This window comes from Macrobrachium rosenbergii, chromosome 38 (genome assembly GCF_040412425.1).
Source record: "Macrobrachium rosenbergii isolate ZJJX-2024 chromosome 38, ASM4041242v1, whole genome shotgun sequence".
In the NCBI taxonomy this organism is placed as follows: domain Eukaryota; kingdom Metazoa; phylum Arthropoda; class Malacostraca; order Decapoda; family Palaemonidae; genus Macrobrachium; species Macrobrachium rosenbergii.
The window spans coordinates 600086-620619 of NC_089778.1; the positions used below are offsets into that span (position 1 = coordinate 600086).

General features: G+C 40.9%; 2 protein-coding genes across 2 annotated transcripts; both read left to right on the forward strand.

Annotated features, from left to right (window-relative positions):
- Positions 1-508: 508 nt before the first annotated feature.
- Positions 509-1668, forward strand: LOC136825551 (uncharacterized; the record flags this gene model as incomplete). The annotated part of the gene is made up of 1 exon (XM_067082138.1): positions 509-1668. A coding segment is annotated over exon 1 (978 nt), but the record flags the coding sequence as incomplete, so codon positions are not given.
- Positions 1669-17203: 15535 nt separating this feature from the next.
- LOC136825547 (uncharacterized) lies at positions 17204-20289 on the forward strand. Its single transcript, XM_067082135.1, has 6 exons — positions 17204-17696; positions 18218-19070; positions 19239-19326; positions 19474-19558; positions 19713-19793; positions 19954-20289. The coding sequence occupies exons 1-3, from the start codon at positions 17204-17206 to the stop codon at positions 19264-19266; spliced, it is 1374 nt and encodes a 457-aa protein (XP_066938236.1). The 3' UTR covers positions 19267-19326; positions 19474-19558; positions 19713-19793; positions 19954-20289.
- Positions 20290-20534: the final 245 nt, after the last annotated feature.

The window sequence follows — 20534 nt, forward strand, 5'->3', positions numbered from 1 at the left end:
CCTGGACTGGATGATATAACGTATTCAGTGATTAAGCAAACCCCTGAAAATACCAAACAATTCATATTGAGCCTTATTAACAGAATTTACAGGAGCATATCTTCCTAAGATCTGGGAGATGTTAAAATTATTGCCGTTTGCGAAACCTGGAAAAGACTCGTTTAAAGTAGAAAATTATCGTCCAATTGCACTATCATCATGTTTGTGCAAGATCATGGAAAAAATGGTAAACACACGCTTGATGTGGTACTTAGAACGGGGGTAAATATGTGTCCCCAGCACAGTGTGGCTTCGAAGCATGCACTCCACAACTGATGTTCTACTTCGAATGGAGTCTTCAATATGTGAAGCTTTTGCCAACAAGCAACATCACATCACGGTCTTCTTTGATTTGGAGAAGGCTTATGATACAACATGGAGATATGGCATTTTGAGGATCCTTCATGAATGTAACCTGAGGCAATTTGCCCCTCTTCATTAAGGCTTTTATTAAAAATAGGCTATTTCAGGTCCTGGTTGGAGCAACAATGTCAGAAGTATTCAGTCAAGAAGAAGAGAGTACCACAAGGAAGTGTTTTAAGCGTAACATTGTTTGCCTTGGCAATCAATGGGGTTTCCAAAATAATTCCCTCGGATATAACATATACCCATTTTGTTGACGACCTTTCAATCTCCTTTGCAGCTTCAAGGATGGCAGTGGCTGAACGTCGCCTTCAGCTCTGCATAGACAATATAGTGAAGTGGGCTGAGGTTAATGGTTTTAAATTTTCTACTAGTAAAACGGTAACTATGCACTTTTGTCGCATAAGAGGATTTCATCCTGATCCAGATCTATTTATTCATAGGCAAAGAATTCCATGTGTAGGTGAAACGAGGTTCCTTGGGTTGATTTTTGATAGTAAGCTGACCTGGATCCCAAATCTGAAGTATATTAAGACCAAATGCTTGAAAGCGATGAATTTGCTGAAAGTTCTGTCTCATACTGTGTGGGGTGCAGACAGAACTCAGATGTTGAGATTGTATAAAGCCCTGGTCTTTTCAAAATTAACGTATGGATGCGAAGTTTACACGTCTGCAAAGCCCAATAGCCTTAAAATGCTCAACTCGATTCATCATGGTGGGGTACGGTTGTGTACAGGAGCATTTAAATCATCTCCCATTGAGAGCATGTTGGTAGGTGCTGGTGAGGTGCCACTGGATCTTCATTACAAGCGTCTGCTGGTTCGGAGCTGGTATAGATTCCAGAGGCTACCTAAGTCTTTGACCAGCATATGTATGAGAAGGGAAAGGCATTGGCATTATTATGAAAATCATCCCAAGCAACCGCATCCGTTTGCTTTTAGAGTAAACTTGATTCTCAGGGAATTAAATATGCCTAGGGTGAAGATTCTACCAGTAAAGTATTCTGTTATTCCCCCCTGGAAATTTCCAGAGGTAGAATTCTGCAAGTATTTTAATTTCAAGTCAGAATTGTCATGTGAGGCCATGCGGTCAATATTTTTAGAACATTCGATGGAACATGGCACCTACACACCAATCTTCACGGATGGCTCAAAGTCTGATGCTGGCGTCGGCTTTGGTGTAGCCTTCCCTGATATAGAGAGGAGTGGAAGGTTATCATCCGTTGCCTCAATTTTTACTGCCGAGATAAATGCAATTTTAAAAGCTTTAAAGGAGATTTTAATTCATAATGAAAACAATTTTATTATATATAGTGATTCAAAAAGTGTACTTCAGGCACTGGAATCTTTTAATCCTTTAACACGTTGACTGCTATGTGCTCCATATATGGTTCACAGGGGACTCTCTGAATGAGCGATGTGTACCCTATGTGGTACACATGCTAAGAATTATATCTTTTTTTCAAGTGTCCAAAATTTAATCAAAATGGGCTTTTTTATACCAAAATATTATTGTAATATATTGGAAATTAATTAAAGTAAACTAGAACATTAACTAAACACTTTATTTATTACTGAAAATAATCTTCATATGCTGGCAAAAGGGGTATATTTTTTTTTAAATTCTTTCAGTAAAAAAAAATAGAAAACATTATCATTAGATCAACAAAAATGCTATCCTTTTAACCCTAGATTATATTTATATAAATTCAGTACAAAAATAAATCAGTTTGGTAAACATTTTACTTCTGAAAAAAATTAATAGTGGGGTATTATTTTACTTATGGACATTAATTGCTTTCAACATAAAATATAGGTTTTTCCGTTGTATTATGATGTGATTTGCATGATTTTGAGGTTTATTTCCATCGCAAATGAATACTTATCCTTCCCCGGCAAATGATATACTGTATACAAAATTAATAAAATTACGACTTGTCAGAATACTGCACCCCCTCCCCTCTCCATAGCTAATACGGCAAAACTGTGTTTACTGATTACAGTTTTGCCGTATTAGCTATGGAGAGGGGGTGCAGTATTCTGACAAGTCGTAATTTTATTAATTTTGTATATATCATTTGCCGGGGAAGGATAAGTATTCATTTGCGATGGAAATAAACCTCAAAATCATTCAAATCACATCATAATACAACAGAAAAACCTATATTTTATGTTGAAAGCAATTAATGTCCATAAGTAAAATAATACCTAATAGTGTCCTTTTCTTGGTGAAAAAATATCCATTTATATCTTGTATGATGAAGGAAATCATGTAGTATTTAGAGTACAAGTATAAAATTAATATTCTTTCTGTTTTGCTTCTACATAAGAAAAACTAACTTTTCATCATATTGGGACAATGGGTAATTTGTATATCAGTCTATGTATATGTATGTGTGTATGTAATGTATATATATATATATATATATATATATATATATATATATATATATATATATATATATATATATATATATATATATATATATATATATATATATATATATATATATATATATATATATATACATATATACATGAATACATATATATTTATGCAAAATACAAATTTATATATATACATATATATATATATATGTTTATATATATATATATATATATATATATATATATATATATATATATATATATATATATATATGGATAGACATATATTTTTTTTTTTTTTTATAAAATGGGCTACTGTATACAGATGGGCAGATACAGTATATGAATAAGAACAGCAGAAGACCTAAATAATTTACTTGTATATAAATACTTTTATTTATGCAAAATACAAATTTATATTGCCAAAAATACAGCCTGTATATGTTTCCTAATGTGTGTCTGTCTGTAACATGTATGTGCATCTTTATGTATTATCCCCACTTACTGTATATGTGTTTACGAAGTCTAGATTATTCTTGTGTATGTTTTATATATATTTTCCTATATGCACATGTGTGTTTGAAGAACTACAAATTTCATGTACACATGAAAACATACACGTGTAAAAATTAATAATACATATATATATATATATATATATATATATATATATATATATATATATATATATATGTGTGTGTGTGTGTGTGTGTGTGTGTGTGTGTGTGTGTGCATGTACATACATGTGCATGTGTGTCTGCAAAACACCAAATGACTAATAAATCTGTTATAAAATAACAATATATTGAAATTCTACACATTTTTCAGTTGACCACATGTGGTACATATCGCTTATAGTAACGTGTGCAATCATTCAGGGCGATGTGTGCCTTTTAGAGTCACACTGAGTATGAGCCACGTCTGGTACACGTTACATACGGTAATTCCCTAGATCAGTCTGAGCGATATGCACCATAACTGAACATCCACAGTGTGACCATATTTGGCACACAACGCCAGCAGAACTGTCTCTAATAGTTTTGGGCGACATGAGCCATATATGACCACATCTATTATGTCCATATTAGGTACACAACGCCTGTAATTAAGACTTTTGTTATGTCAGGCGAAGTGTACCACATAAAGTCACGCTTTTTACACTGGCTGAGCACTCGGCTTACCTTAGGGATACACCATAACAACTCTCACGTCAATAGCTAGCTGGTTACTGATTTTATGAGGGTTTAAAGAGAACGCCCATTGGGCCGTTTCACAGCATTGCTAATCGCAGTCAACATGTTAAACCCCCTGATTTTAGAAGTATTAGAATGGTTGTTTTTATTGAAAAGAAGAGAGAAAGAAGTTAAGTTCTGTTGGGTGCCTTCCCATGTTGGGGTGGATGGGAACGAAAAAGCAGACCAACTAGCGAAATCAGCGGTCAACTCTCCAGAACCCACAAGATGCCTACTGCCATATCGGGATGTATATCCTGTAGTAGGACAAACAAAAAAGCGTTGGCAGTCCCAGTGGGAGAGTATTTTAACAAATAGGAAAATGCGTAGTATTGCATCATCTGTGTCTCCTTGGTCATATCCCCATATGCCAAGGAGACAGGAGACAATGCTGTGCAGGTTGAGGATTGGACGTACAAGACTCACGCATGGGTTCTTGATGTCCCGTGAGAATCCTCCAATTTGTGAAGACTGTGCTGTACCCCTGAGTGTGGGACATTTGCTGGTTGAATGTCCCACACTTAGGAATTTGAGACAAAGGTTCCTGTCTTGGGGACGAGATGTTGATAATTTTAATCTTGCTACAATCCTTGGGAAGGATTGTAACACTCAGCAATTGTATACTTTTATGTTGGAGGTGGGCCTTCTGAAAAAAATTTAGCTTGTATATAGAATATATGAAGAAATTTATTTATATACGTATCATTTAGATACTTTTATATGAAATTTATTTTAAACCTATTTCTTTTTATTCAAATATTTATATGCATACCTTTTAGATATTTTTATATGGATTTTTTTTTTTTTTTTTTATATTTATATACATAACTTTTAGATATTTTTATATGAAATTTATTTTAAACTTAATTTTTATATTTAAATTTGTTTAGGCGTCAATAACCTAGATGTTATGACACCAGATTTAATAAACAAATCAATCAATCAATGTTCTGAGAGGCACGAGACTGACAGAGAGAGCTCTTCGGAGTATGGCTTCCTGGCGTGCTTTGGGTGTCGGTCCCCCGATTGTCTCGTAGTACAACCAGTAAGCTGAGGACGGTTTCATGGGATCTGTCAAGGCTCCCTCCAGGGGGAGAGGTACAGGAGTTTCACGCTTTGGAAGCAGCGAGGGTCCTCCTCTTCAAGTTGCGATTGCTCTCGTTTTTCGAAGAACTTCGCGCCGATTTGTCAGCTAAAGGATCCCCAGGACAGGACCGCGACTCTCCCAATGAATAATCTCCATCACTCTCAACCCTTGCAGTTCCCGAGGGGCCTAGAGTGTTGGGTGCCACCGGGGTCCTGGCTTCCAAGAGCGTTCTCGACCAGATGAACTCTTTTCTTCGGAGAAGGAGTTCATTCAGGTCAAGACACCAAGCTTCTCCTTTGCCTTAACAGAATACGAATTCTTCTTGCCTCGGAGGGTTTGGCCGACTGCAGTTCTGTGGGCAATTCTGGTGCTAAGAAGGACTTTGTCCCAATTCGGATCTCCAGTTTCATAAGTCCCGAGTTGGCTCGACCCTTAGGAACGAACCTTATTTGGTTCTGCCTTTCTCTTGCAGAGATTTGCCAGATACCTCAGTAATCAAGGTTTGTACCAGGGCACTGCCTTGTCCTTTGGACAATGGCCAAGACCTTTGGGTCTTAGTCGACTCGACCTCGAGTTCAAGCCCCCCCCAACTCCTAAGAAGTCCCAGGCTCTGGTAGAAGATTGCAGAACATAGCCTCTCCTACCCCTCTAGGAAAGTGCACATAACTGTGTCTCTTTCCACCCACTTTCCCATAAGGGAGGAGGGAAGAGAGAAAGAAGTATCGACCAGGAAGAAGTTCTCCTACTGCAGAATCTTTATGAAATGATACTTATCAAGTCTCTGGGGCTGGCAGCAACATTGCCGAGAGCTGAGAGTGGATTCCTTTTCATCCCGCTTCCTCTCCCGTGCTCCCGTGTTGGGAAATGCCAGCCCGGCCAGAACTAATTGTCTTGGTAGCCTGTCATCTTGGTGGAGAATGGAAGTCTGCTTCCATTCCTCCATCCTTTCCTCTTCAAAGTATGAGGAAGGAGTTAGGCTAATGCTTGATTGAAGGAACCTTTGAATATGCTTGCATATTCCCCTCACATCTTGTGTCTACTTACGGATTCACTGATCGAGGAATAGGCGCACACCTGTAAGACTTTGTCTTGAAGGTATGTGACGGAGAAGATTAGTACCTTCTCATCACTATCCTGGACTCAAGGTATCCTTCTGGCCTTCTGAGAATTCAGGATGAGTTTTGCGACACTGACTGGTTCGTTGAACAACAAACCACAGTAGTGGCATTTGTCGACAAACAGGAGGGAATAATTTTTTCCTCCTGTTTCATCTGTTGATATTTTCAGGTACTCGAGTGTTCTTTAGTGCACGCGACTTCTCAATTAGCCAGATGCATCCCCGGTGAAGATGTATTGGCCTAGGGTTTGAGTGTTCATCCAAAGATTCACGAAGAGATTGCTCAACTGAGAAATCCCTACCACCTTTCTGTTGCCTCGCTGCACAAGTTCCCCCTAGATTCTGACCCCTTGTCGTGGGTAGGGGGCTTAGGGACCAGCAGAAGGGTCTTGACACCTGATTGGGATTCCTCTCCACTAGTCTTGAGACTCTGCTGCCGATCCAACTAAATTCGTCAGAACTATCTCTTCTTTCTAGAAATTTTCATTCTTACTACATCCTTCCCCTCCATGTCACATTTTTATTAACATTTTGGATTATGTGGAATTTTCCACTTTTGCAAAAACTTCGCTGCTTAGGTGAGTCTGAGAAGGGACCGTGTTTTGGGAGGGGTTGGCATCTGAAGCTAATTGTGGGAGTTGTGGTGGTTAAGTCACCACCTGACATGGTTTGGACCCAAGAGGTAGTGATGGGACCCTCCCATTGCTATCTTTAGGGCGGAGCCATCTCCAGGCATCAGCCCATCGGAATCCAGGGGGGGCTGGTGTTTGGGATGGGACTCCTGGCTTTTGTCCGGAAGCCCACCAACATGCTTACGGTGGGGAGTCGGTCCCCATTGGTGGGGGCAGAGCTCTCAGCAGGCGGATAGGCTTATACCTGGGCCACTGAAAGCGTGTTGGTGCTATCCCGTCAGGGTAGGGTATGGGGTGGACCATTGGGAGTCAACTCTCACTTGTGCCATTGGCGGAGAATCCCAATACCTGACTGATCCACGGTGCCTTCTTGATATAACCAAGCAGTATATAAAATGCTCTCTCAAAATGGATTTGGCCTCATGTATTCCCTCCCTGGATCTGGCGACTTACTGGCACGGGAAACGACTTCTGGCGCCCGAGACATGGACACGAGCTCGACCATTGGACTAACCCAGACTCCGAGACACCAGGGAGGTATCAAAACTGGTGGAATTGACTTAGATAGAGTGCTCTATTGCACTAACATTAGCCTATCATTGGACTATGAATGCTTGTTCAGTGTAGCCAAGCAATTTGGAAAAGTAGAAAGAATAAAATTGAATCTAGAAAAAGACAAGCGGACTTTTTCTGCTTATATTAAATTCTCTTCTTCCCAGGAAGCACATGAGGCTCAGAAGAAATTACATGGCCATGTCCTCAACGATGCAGTACTCAGCACGAAGGTGTTCTCAGTGAGAAATGTGAATGACGATCTTTTTGATTTTGTACCAAAGGATGAAGAACGTGAATCGTCTCCATGCAGCAGAACACTCCCCCCCCCAATTTGGCATGTTGCTAGCTTTAAGGAGGGAAGGGATAATCTCATAAAATGTGCCGAATGCATTGAGAACAAAGTGGGTACTATCCCCATCGGAAATTTGAAAAGGTATGGGAAGAACTTATTAATAAAAGCAGGAAACGAGACGCAAGCAGTATTGTTAACCAAATTCAAACCACCTGAAGATGGGAATATTGAACATATTGCGTCCCATAAATTCTTTAACACTTTAAGAGGGGTGGTATACTCTAGAGATCTTCATGCCTTTAATGAGGAGGAAATTCTCAAACGATGCTCCCCTTGCATATACCAAGTTAAAAAACTGGGAGGCGATGCAGCCATCCTACTAACCTTCTCCTCTAGTTATTTACCTGACACCCTCATCGTCGGCCACGAAAGGATGCAGGTAAAAAAATACAAACGAAAGCCAAAACAATGCCGTAAATGTTACGAATACGGCCATATTCAAATCTCATGTATTAATAAAAAAAGATGTTCTGTATGCTCTGTAGAGCACGACAACCCTGAGTGTGAAGCAGCCCGGTACTGTTTTCAGTGCGAAGGCGACCACACTCCAAATTCTAGGACCTGCCCCAGGCACAGGTTCGAAGAAGAAGTGCTGGCAGTGGCAGACAACGAACACATCAGCCTTAGTGCAGCAAAGCGGGTGGTAATGGCAGCGAATAGAAGTGCCAACTCCACTTATGCTTCTGTCATAAGGTTGATGAAGAATCCTAATAAAGCAAAGCCTCCAATAACATCTACTAGTAGGCTCTGGAAACCTGCTTCTACATCGGCCGAAAACAATAATCAGAACCCTGAATCACGAAGTACTTTGAAGCCTAGTACCAAACACTGCACTTCAAAAAGCATGGACAATCTACACCACAAAGTGGAAACAAAAGTAAAGGCAGGAGACTCAGCACCCAAACAAAGCTTGCAAACATATGCGAACATTCCCACCAAGAAAGAATCGAAGGAACAGCCCCAAATAAGGAGAGCAAACTCTAACCCTTCGGTCGTTACTACCACTAACAACAGGGATAAGGTAGCAGCTGCTTCCACAAGAAAGCGCACAAGGAACACATCCCCCAGTGATGAGGGTTTTATAATAAAAACATCAAATGGGTTCAGTGCGCTGGAAGAGATCTCCCCACCCAGAAAGGTGAGTCCAAATGTATATAAAGCCCAAAGCCAGGTGAGTGCTTACCAGTCATGCTGTCCTAAGACTCAAAGCAACAGCAACAACAATATTCAGAAGACCAGTGAACACCCTGACCATCAAAGGCATAACACAAAATCTGATGGTAAGCCAAAAACCCCGACCTCTAACAAGGACGAAAAGGGATAAAAAAAACCACCTCTGATAAAGGAGAACTTTCCTCTCCAACCTAGGATCGGCACTTCCCCTCCAGTGAGTGGGAAGTAGTACTTTTAACTTTTTTTACATTCACTTACGACATCCTCCAGTGGAACTGCAAAGGTCTCAGAGCCCGTTCTGAAGATCTTAAAGTTTTAATGAATGAATTCAGCCCAGGGATCGTATGCCTGCAAGAAACAATGATAGGAAACTCTCCTTACAACCCTGGACTTGATTATGCCATGTTTAATTCTACTCCCCCAGTTGGTGATCGTGCTCATGGAGGTGCTGCAATTATTATCAATAAGTCTTTGCAGCACTCCACAATACAACTAAATACAACTCTCCAAGCGGTTGCAGTGTCTGCCATCTTAGACAAGAGGATCACGGTCTGCTCACTATACCTCCCACCAGACCTTTCTTTTAACATTGGAGATATTCAGTCCTTGATTAACCAACTTCCCGCTCCTTTTCTCTTATTAGGAGATTTTAATGCCCACAACCCCCTTTGGGGAAGTCAGTGTTTAGACGGCAAAGGGAAAATAATTGAGGACCTTATTGATACGAATGATGTTGCACTATATAATAATGGGTCAATGACCTTCCACAGTATTCATCATAATCATCTTTCTGCACTGGACCTTAGTATTTCCTCAACAAATATCCACCTTTACTTTAACTGGTCTGTTAATGAAGATTTGAATGGCAGTGATCATTACCCGATCCATCTGAAATATGCTGTAAATGCCCCATCTGAAACATTACCTAAGTGGAAGGTAGAGGATGCTGACTGGGACAAGTTCAGTCAAGGAGTCAATTTAGATAAGGAATTTGAGTCATTTCATTCTCACCTGGATGCCTATGACTACTTCATTGAATCCACTCTGAAGAGTGCCGAGGGCCCGATCTCTAAGACAAAAGGTAAACCTCGCAGACCTGCAGTTCCCTGGTGGAATAAGACATGTGGTACTCTGAGGAAAGTCACTAGGAAGTGCTACCGACGATACAAAACTAGTGGCTCCCCTCAGTCTAAATTAATCTATAATCGTCGTTAGCCAAGCAGCAGCGCTTTTATAAGAAAGCCAAAAGAGAGAGTTGGCTTTATTATATCAATGGAATCAATTCCAAAACTCCATTGAGAGTGGTGTGGCGCAAAATTAGGAAACTGAGTGGAAAATTTGTTGCGTCACCATTACCCTCATTAAAAGTCAATAACACTCTGATCACAGAGCCCACTGAAGTTGCCAGTGAGCTGGGAAAACACTTTTCTCAAGTTTCCAGCCCTGATAATTATTCTCTAGAATTTCAGAGAATTCGGAAGGCTGAAATGACTCTGAAATTTGATTCGGGAAAATCTGAACCATACAACCACAAATTTTCCTTAAGAGAATTTCGGGAAGCACTCTCTTCAACTGAATCAACAACTCCCGGGGGTGATTCAATTTTATATGAAATGCTTAAACACCTCCCAGATGATGCCAAAAAGTATCTACTCAAGATTATAAACAAAATATGGGAAACTGGAATTTTACCCAAGGACTGGAAAATATCCATAATTGTCCCCATAAAAAGCCTAATAAAGACCTTCCCAAGCCACCAGCTATAGACCAATAGCTCTTACCAGCTGTGTTTGTAAGCTGATGGAGAAAATGATAAACACCAGATTAGTTTGGCACCTGGAAACTAAAGGACTAATAACTCCATTTCAATTTGGTTTCAGGAAAAATCGTTCCACCCTTGATCCTTTGCTGAGGCTGACCAATCAAATCCAGCAAGGTTTTGCCAAACGATGTCAGACTATCGGGGTATTTTTTGACCTGGAGAAAGCATATGACACTACTTGGAGAATTGGCATCTTAAAACAATTGCACAAAATGGGCATATGTGGAAGAATGATTAAATTCATATATTCCTTTTTAACAGAGAGATTTTTTTTAAGGTTAGAGTGGGCAACACACTCTCCCAACCTTTTGTGCAGGAGGAGGGTGTTCCACAAGGAAGTGTGTTAAGTGTGACACTTTTTCAGTTGCAATAAACAGTATTGTGCAACAAATATCATCACCTGTTAAATGCTCGCTTTTTTGTTGATGACCTTGCAATATACTGCACAGGATATGATGCCTCGTCAGTATGTAAACATTTGCAAAGGTCTGTTAATGCTATTACAAAGTGGGCTGATGAGAATGGTTTTAAATTCTCTTCCTCGAAAACAGTTTCTGTAAGATTTACTAGGTGCCAGCGTGTGGAAGAGGTTCCCACCCTTAGTTTAAAAGGATCTATCATTCCTTATGAAAAGGAAGTAAAATTTTTGGGAATGACCATTGACCAGAAATTGACATGGGCCAGCCACATAAATGCCTTAAAGACTAATGTTAAACAATCTCTCAATATTTTAAAGGTTGTCTCTGGATTTAGTTGGGGAGCTGATAAAAATCCCTGCTGAGACTATATGACTCGTTGTGTCGATCCAAGCTAGACTATGGCTGTCAGATTTATTCCTCAGCTTGTAAAACCAAGCTGAAGGAACTGGACGTTGTACACAATATGGGGCTGAGAATATGCTCAGGAGCTTTTAGAACTTCGCCTGTTGAAAGCATATATGTTGATACAGACCAACTTCCCCTTGATCTAAGGAGGCAAGAACTAGGATTAAGATACATGGCTAGAATTAAAAGTGCTCCCAAAAATCCCTCCTTCCAAGTGCTGAGGGAAGCAGACTCACGGGTCTTTTCTGGTACAAGAGCCTCTAGACCATTCCAAATTAGACTAAATGAAGATGTTAGGGATAGTCATCTTAAATCCCAGAAAGTCATGGAAGTGAAACATCCTGTGTATCCTCCATGGCTTATCCCAGCAGCATCCTTGTGCAAAAAAGCATATAACAAAAAAGACTGTCCTGAGGAAGAGATTAGGGGAAAGTTCTTGGAGCACGATACTGCCCATACTAATGTGACAAAAATCTATACTGATGGATCAAAGTCAGATAGTGGTGTTGGCTGTGCAGTTATCCTTGGTGATACAGCATATACAGCTAAACTACCTGACTTTGCATCCATATTCACAGCAGAACTAACAGCCATAGTCTCTGCCCTGGATATAGTTTTTGAAAGTAGCGACACTAATTTCGTCATCTACTCGGACTCCAAAAGCACTTTAGAAGCAATAAAAAAATTCAATAGCTTCCATCCATTAGTTCAAAAAGTTCAGGAATCGCTCTTCCATTTGTATTATCTGGGTAAATCTGTCTCTTTCTGTTGGGTCCCCTCTCATGTGGGGATTTGTGGAAATGAGATGGCAGATAGGGAAGCGAAAGGTGCTAGTGTCTCTTCAGAAACAGCCTTTAGTAAAGTGCCTCATACAGACCTAAAAGGTCCTTTTAGATCTTATATTTTAAACAAATGGCAAGAAAGATGGACTTCTTCTCTTGCCAATAATAGAAAGTATAGAAAAATCAGAAATAGTATATTGTCGTGGCTTTCGTCTTTCCAGTCGGATAGACGAACAGAAATAGTTTTAAGCAGAATGAGGATTGGGCACACTTATTTGACCCATCAGTTTATTTTAGAAGGGGGCAGCCTCCCAGAGTGTGCTTGCGGTGGTGAGATGCTAACAGTGGAGCACATTCTGGTTGCTTGCCCAAGATATTTTAACCAAAGAGAGAGATATTTTAGAGGTAAATCCCTCTGTGATATTTTGGGAGATGAAGCAGATATTTCTGCTCTCATCTCCTTTTTAAAGTCTATAAACATTTTTAATAAAATTTAATTATATTTTATTAATCACATCATAGATATATATATATATATTTATTTATTAAGCATTTTCTTCATTAATTCATTCATTTATCATATTGTAATTTATCTATGAACCATCTTCATCATACACTCATTAACTAATTTTTCATAAAATAATTTATTTAGTTTCCATTACGGCGCTGAATGGCTTCTTTGGCCCCAGTGCCTGGGCTTTTGCCCTAAAACTCATACATCCATCCATCCATCGCTGCACAAGTTGGTAGTTTTTTCTCGCTCCTTCATATCAGACCCAGGGTCCGCTACAGTGAGGCATGCTGTCTTTCTGGGAAACTTGATATCTACATTTTTTCACTTTGTATTTGTCTGTTTTGCTAGGGTTCTCAAGCATTGCTCACCCTGAGTTACAGACAAATGCTGGAAGACTTCGCCTCTCGCCCAACCTGATAGCCGAGGCATCGAGAAGAGTTCTGCTTGATCCAACCCCTGTAGCAGCTACACAAGAAGCGGTTCTTCGGGCAGTACATCCCTTTGTGTTTGGGACTGGGAGACCTTCCAGCTTCCCTTGCAAGCATAGGCTTTCTTGCTGAGTGTAAGCGGTTATAACTGGATACCTCTTGAAGTCCTCTGCGAGACTCCCAGGGACTGGAGCCATATTTGCTGGTGGATGTCGTTGCAGAACTCCTTCTTGGGTCAGAGTCGCTCTTCTAGTCTGGACTTTCTCGTCTTCTCTGACGAGGGTTGCTTCTTTCCCTTTCGTTTGTGAACAACGTAGGCCCTTGCGACCTAGTCTTCTATCTGAAGTAGCCTCCTCCTCAGTCAAGCTTGAGGTACGGATGAGAAGCTTCTTCAGTCTTGCTGTCCCAGGAAACTGTTCCCTGTATGGCATGTGACTCTTGTTTAGGGTTCCTGTCCCATGCTGCACGTGCCCTTACGAGAGTCGTTGGATAGAGATGTGCCCTCATAGGGCCATCTCTCATCTTGCTCTGGCCTTGGCGTAGAAGATGGAAAAACAGGTGAAGGGGATCAATACCTCGACTCCTCAGATGTCATAGGTGGACTCCAAATCCATCGGCATCTGTTGTCGGGTTTGAGTCGTCCTTGGGCTTTGTATTGATGTTCCAGATCATTCGTTACGTTGTCCTTTAGGGAGCTGTGGTACTCTGAAAAGGCTCGACACTCCTAACCTGGATGTCAACATTTTCGCTAGTACTCTTTCTCCCAAGGAATAAGTGTCTAAGGACACATCTTCCTCCTGGCTTCATAAAGCAATTGAAGGAGGTACTCAGCAGCTGACGGCGACGATACCTGTACCTTCCACCCAAGAGCTGACGAAGCTGATGGCTTGGTCCATCCCTCGTTTTCCAGAAGTTTCTGTCAGTCTGGAAGCAAGTCGTGGTCTCATACACCACACTCATGTCTTCTTCCTGTGGTCCTGCCCACAGGCCCTTGGAACCTTTTTTCCTTGGTTCTGTGGTGGCTGCTCAACAAGTTGTTTTCTTACCTGGCTCATTCAAGAGGACGAGTAGCATCTCGCGTAAGGTGTTGGTTCTGGAAGTGAGAAGGATACTGTTAGTGACTGGCCTCTCTTCCTTCTCCTTCCCCGTCCTTCTACTTCTTCGGGATGAGAATAGGTCTCGAACCAACACTTGCTGGACCTGGCACTGATGCGGTAAGACTACACATTGAGCACCCGTTGTATTTTTCTCGTAGAATCATAGAAGCAATTCCGGTCCTTCCTCTAGCAAGGGGAGGAAGGAGAGTCTGGCAATAAGGGAAACCCTATCTCAGCTTTTCCTTACTGCCTCCGACTCTGATTCTTCCAGCCTGTTTCGTCTGAGTCACGTTCCTCACTCAGTGCGAAAAGGTCCAGTATCTGACATTTGATCTTGTGGTTCCTGCACTCTGATCAATATGTCAGAGGCTTGGGTACTCCTCGCTCTTTCGACCAGGAGGAGTAACCCAGGTGTGCAGAACTCCAGTCAGTTCAGGACACTCGCTCAGATTCCTCTCTCCAATTAGTGAGTCTTCCTACTGTAAAGGACCGACGGTTTGTAAATCGTGTCGGAACAAATCACAATTTTTTAAAGTAAATTGTATTTTTCTTAACTATACAAACCTGAGGTCCTTAGCATTACATATTATGCCCACCTCATGCCACCCCTCAATCTGAACTTGAGCTGAAAGGCAAACTGGAATGTTTACATCTGGGCATGGGGGTATTCCCACCTGCCTGACGGTAGTTACTGCCTAACCACCTTGCTCAAGAATTTAACGGCCGTTTCCAGTGTACGCTGAAAGTAATTTCTAACATAAGGGACCTCAGGTTTGTATAGTTAGGGAAAATACAATTTACTTAAAAAATCCAAAAATTGTGATTTTTGTTGGAAGTATGCACTTGTTCCAGTAATCCTTGTCGTTCAGTGAACTAAGTGTCAATTTGAGCACTTTTTGCTATATTTTTACTTGTAGGCTAGGCCTGTTAGCTCTAAACCTCCTAATTGATTGGCTGTTAGTGATTTGTGCTATTGTATTCCGAAAACATCTGGGAAATGCGATGAAAAGCAATATTTGTAAAAAAACTCCAGTTGCACGGAAATGCGATGAAAAGCAATATTGGTAAAAAACTCTAGTTTCTCGGCCTGATTACTGCCAGTTGCCAACCAGGCTAGGTCAGGGCATGTCACCCAAGGTAGGTTAGGTAGGGAATATCTGGCTAGTTTAGGACCTGGCATTAAAGGAAAGGTTATGTTTATGTATGAGGAACCTGTACCGGTCGACGACTGGCAGGAATCAGGCCACACAACTAAAGTTTTACCGCAATATTAGGCTAGCGGCTTTAGTTTGTTACTCATTACAACACTGGTCTGCTAAGCTATTTTAAATTTGTTTCATTTGGTCAGCAGGTTCAGAAGAGTCCTCACCTTTGAAATTGGCAAATGAGGCACTTAACAAAAGTCTTCTGGGGCTGTACTAGCCTACTAATGTCTTAATTAGTGTGGAATTGAATTGTTACCATAAGAAATACTGTATACTGTATAGACTAGCAGGAGATAGTTCTTGAATAAAATGCTGTCAAGTTGGGACAAGAAATACTTAGATAATAGAAAGGCCAGTGTTATATAATGTGAAGGGTCAATACTAACATTTTTCTTTTATGGGATTGCTGAAGCACTGTGACTTCACACGTAACCCAGTATCTTAGAGTGAAAGTTTGTTGGAGAGAGAATATATACATAAGATTGGAGGGTGCAGGTTGTCACAAGGAAATTGCTCCACAAATAGCCTACTGAGACATCTTCCACAATAATGAGGTACAGTAGTAGTATCAATATGGGAAGTTTGGAGTCACAGAACTCCAGTGTTGTGGTAGAGTTTATAGCTTGTAAGGTCATGCAAGTTTAGTAGTTACTCAGGTGATGTGGGTTATGAGTGGGGGTGGAGTAGAGCTTGAAAGGTTAACACACTCACACTCCTCTTTCCTTCCCTGTGCAATTTGAAACCAAGAAGTTAGTCAGATTGCAACTGAGGTGTTTTTTTTTCCGGTCTGCAGATTAATAGCTTTCGTAGTTCGACCTCATTGCCAAATATTGTTTCATTCAATCTTGTTGTAATTGGTCATGATTAGTAAGGGTAGGTTGAATGTTTAGGGTTTTTGTAGTGGGTCAAAGATTCTTAAGTGAAAAGTGTTTCAGTAAATTAATTTTGCTCAATCTGTATGGTAGGTTAAGTGCAAGAAGTGAGCTTACTTATATTTAGTTATTATTCTTGATATTAAAAGTTCATGTAACGGAGCCTAGTTGTCTATCAGTAATACTGTATTAAAAATTTCAGTGCTGTACACATTCATCATTTCCTTTTTTTCTTTTGCAGCCAGAGAGTATCTAGATACGTTATTTGTTGACACAGTGTAATGAGAATTTTGCAAGCTTAAATAATACCCGAATCACGTGTTTTGAAAGTTTGCCGTTGAACTTTAATCAATTAATTCGGCATAATTTATATTTTTACAAAGTACAGTGGTACCTCGGTCTTCGACCGTACCGAAACCCGACAAAATCGGATTCCGACACGAAATGCCGAGAAAAGTTTGCGCCGGTTCCCGAACAAAAACCGGAATCCGACCCGACGCCCGACGCGATCCGACCCGTCGACGAAACATATGATGTTTGTAAACAAAAGTGTTTTGGTAACGCCGCCGCTAGTTGGCGTTGTTGGTGGTGGCGTTCTTCCCACGCACATTTAAAAGCACTTAAAGCCCACTCACGCTGCCGCTGCTGTTTGAAACAAGAAGTGCAGGCTTGTACAGGTGAATTTTTTTGTCTCCTGCAAAATTCTACATTCTCTCGGAATCATGGGTCCCAAGCCAGCCACAGCTGATAAGCAGAAGAGGAAGACTGTGAGGACTACTATTGAACTGAAGAAGGAGGTAATTGAAGAGTATGAAAGGGGCATTCGTGTGACTGATTTAGCGTTGGAGTATAGGTTACCCAGGTCCACCATCAGCACATTTTTAAAGAACAAAGAAGCCATTAAGAGTGCTAGTGTTGCTAAGGGGGTTACGAGTTTGACGAAGCAGAGGCCCCCCGTAATAGAGGAAATTGAGAAACTATTATTAGTTTGGGTCAATGAAAAACAGCTTGCGGGGGATAGCGTATCCGAGGCCATGATTTGTGCGAAGGCTAAAAGTTTGCACACTGACTTGATAAAAGTACACCAGGTTCGAGTACCGATCATGAGTTTATGGCCAGTCGTGGATGGTTTGATAGGTTTAAGAAAAGAAGTGGCATCCACAGTGTTCTTAGGCATGGGGAGGCAGCGAGTGCTGATAAGAAAGCTGCAGAAAAGTACGTGACTGAATTCCAGCAGTACGTGGATGAGAATGGTTTCAGTATCAAACCAAGTGTTCAATTGTGATGAGACAGGCCTCTTTTGGAAGAAAATGCCAAAGAGGACCTATATTACAAAAGAGGAGAAGAAATTGCCTGGCCATAAACCCATGAAGGATAGGTTAACTCTACTGTTGTGTGCAAACGCTAGTGGGGACCTTAAGATCAAGCCTCTGCTAGTGTATCACTCCGAAACCCCCAGAGTTTTTAAGAAACATAAAGTTCTTAAAAATAAGCTGATTGTAATGTGGAAATCAAATGCTAAGGCCTGGGTAACTAGGCAAATCTTTCGAGAGTGGGTTTCTGAAGTGTGTGCCCCACTATCAAGGAATACCTCGAAGAGAAAGGTTTGCCACTGAAAGCACTCCTCGTCATGGACAATGCCCCTGCCCACCCCCGACATGGAATATGAGCTGGCTGACGAGTTCAGCTGGCTTAAGGTCAAGTTTTTGCCACCCAGAACTACCTCACTACTCCAGCCCATGGACCAGCAGATCATTGCAAACTTCAAAAGCTGTACACCAAGGCACTCTTCCAAAGGTGTTTTGAAGTCACCAATGAAACCAGCCTAACACTTACTGAATTTTGGAAGGAACATTTCCACATCCTCAGTTGTGTTAGGCTGATAAATAAAGCATGGGCCGAAGTTTCTAAGAGGACCCTTACAGCAGGCTGGAGAAACCTTTGGCCTGATGGGGCTCCTCTTAGGGACTTCGAGGGTTTTGATGCCCCAAGTCAGCTTGGAGATGACCCTGAAGCTGAACCCCTTCCGCTGCCTGACGCTGATGTTGAGGAAATTGTTTCTGTGGCCAAGTCCATGGGCTTGGAGGTGAGTTCTGATGATGTAGAGGAGCTGGTGGCAGAACACAACACGGAACTGACAACAGAGGAACTCCAGGAACTTCACAAGGAGCAGCAGAAGGTTTTGGCTGAGGAGGTGTCTGAAGAGGAGGAGAGCAAGGAGGTGCCTACTACAGGCACTAAAGGAATCAAGGAAATGCTGATGCACTGGGAGAAATTCCAGGAATTCTTCGAGAAGCATCACCATGACAAGGCTGTAGTGAACCGGGCTATTGACTATGTTGACGACAACTTAGTCAATGTGTACAGGAAACACCTGAAAAAACGTCAACAGCAGACGACCCTGTACAGGTTTTTTTCTAAGAAGAAAACCAGCCCGGTCCCAGTGCCAAAAAACAGAGAAAAGAGGAATCTCCTGAAGAGCAGCAATCAGACTGTATGGAAGGAGATTCCCCTTCCAACCAGTGATGCTCTCTCCATACCTCCTCTCCACATCCATCTCCACAGATCCAGATCCTCATCAATGCCAAGGTATGGGCCCTACTGTCGTGGTTAAAAACTTTTATTAGTGTTTATAAATGACCTAGAGATACAGTACAGTGAATATTTATTCATGCAAGTTAAAGCAATGAAAGGTGCCATAAATACAGTACCCATTGAGTTACTAACAGTACATTTCAATTTGTGTTTAATCCACAGGTTACTGTACAGTACTGCACTCCATTGAATGAATCTCCCAAAGCCGTTGAGTCTGGGCTGTTCATCTGAGCTGTTCATGAGTGTCAAGGTATGGGCCATGCCGTATTAGTTGTTAAAACCTTTTTAATGTTTATAAATGACCTAAAGATGCTTGTAAGATTAAGGCTTTTGTGTATTATTACAGCTCATAACAGGAAATGATGTTTCTACATGTTATTTTGTGTTTAATCCACAGATTACTGTGCAGTAATTGAGTGAAGTTCCTGGAGGAGTTCAGTTCTTGTGTGGGGGGGCAACTGTTCATATTCATCAACGTCAAGGTATGGATAAAGCTGTAGCCTACTGGTTGTGAAAAAGTTTTTAATTTGATTATAAGTGACCTGGAAATGCTTGTACTGTAAGATTAAGGATTCTTTTGTAGATTAGCCTACAGCTCAAACCATTTTTACATTTGATTTTGTGTTTATTCCACAGGTTTACTCTTCGTTGAATGAAAGTCCTGGAGGAGTTCAGTGCTTGTGTGAGGGGCAACTGTACATATTCATCAACGTCAAGGTACAGTATGGATAAAGCTGTAGCCTACTGGTTGTGAAAAAGTTTTTGTGATTATAAGTGACCTGGAAATGCTTGTGCATACAGTAAGATTAAGGGTTTTTTTGTAAATTAGCCTACAGCTCAAACCATTTCTACATTTGATTTTGTGTTTATTCCACAGGTTTACCCTTCGTTGCGTGCAAGTCCTGGGGAGGAGCAGCTGTGTAACAGAGTGTACAGTACAGTAAATTTAAGAGTAGCAGTAGAACGTGTACAGTAAATAGTGTACAGTAATTTCAATTTAGGTGTAGCATTAGAACGTGTACAGTACATTTCAATTTAGGTGTAAGGTGTACAGTCCATAGTCAGTAGCAACGTACGTACAGTATTAAGTAGTGTTAAGTATACAGTAGTATTAAGTCTTATGTTTGTGCTAGTATTAAGGATTCCTTTTGTAGACTAGTTTTAGTAATCATTAAGTACATACAGTGCAATAATAAAATGAAAAATGAGTTAATTTCTGGTTTTCTTGTTTATCCCTTTAACATTGCATAGTAACGGGTACACGACGGCGGTAGGCCTCTTAAGGTTTACTTCCTCTCTCCCTCAAAACTCCATATTTTTACCAGTTTAATATTGCATAGTAACGGTACACGGAGGTGGTAGGCCTCTTAAGATTTTGTGTTGTCTATGTTGGGTTACTGTACAGTAACTTCCTCTCTCCCTCAAAACTCCATTTTTTACCAGTTTAATATTGCATAA

What these genes read in the sequence shown, in the direction of transcription:
- LOC136825547 (XM_067082135.1), top strand. Translation starts at nt 17,204, where the DNA reads ATGGGTCCCAAGCCAGCCACAGCTGATAAGCAGAAGAGGAAGACTGTG. An exon ending in GATAAGAAAGCTGCAGAAAA is followed by an intron (nt 17,697 to 18,217) that starts GTACGTGACTGA and finishes TCACTACTCCAG; the next exon opens with CCCATGGACCAGCAGATCAT. An exon ending in AGATCCTCATCAATGCCAAG is followed by an intron (nt 19,071 to 19,238) that starts GTATGGGCCCTA and finishes TTTAATCCACAG; the next exon opens with GTTACTGTACAGTACTGCAC.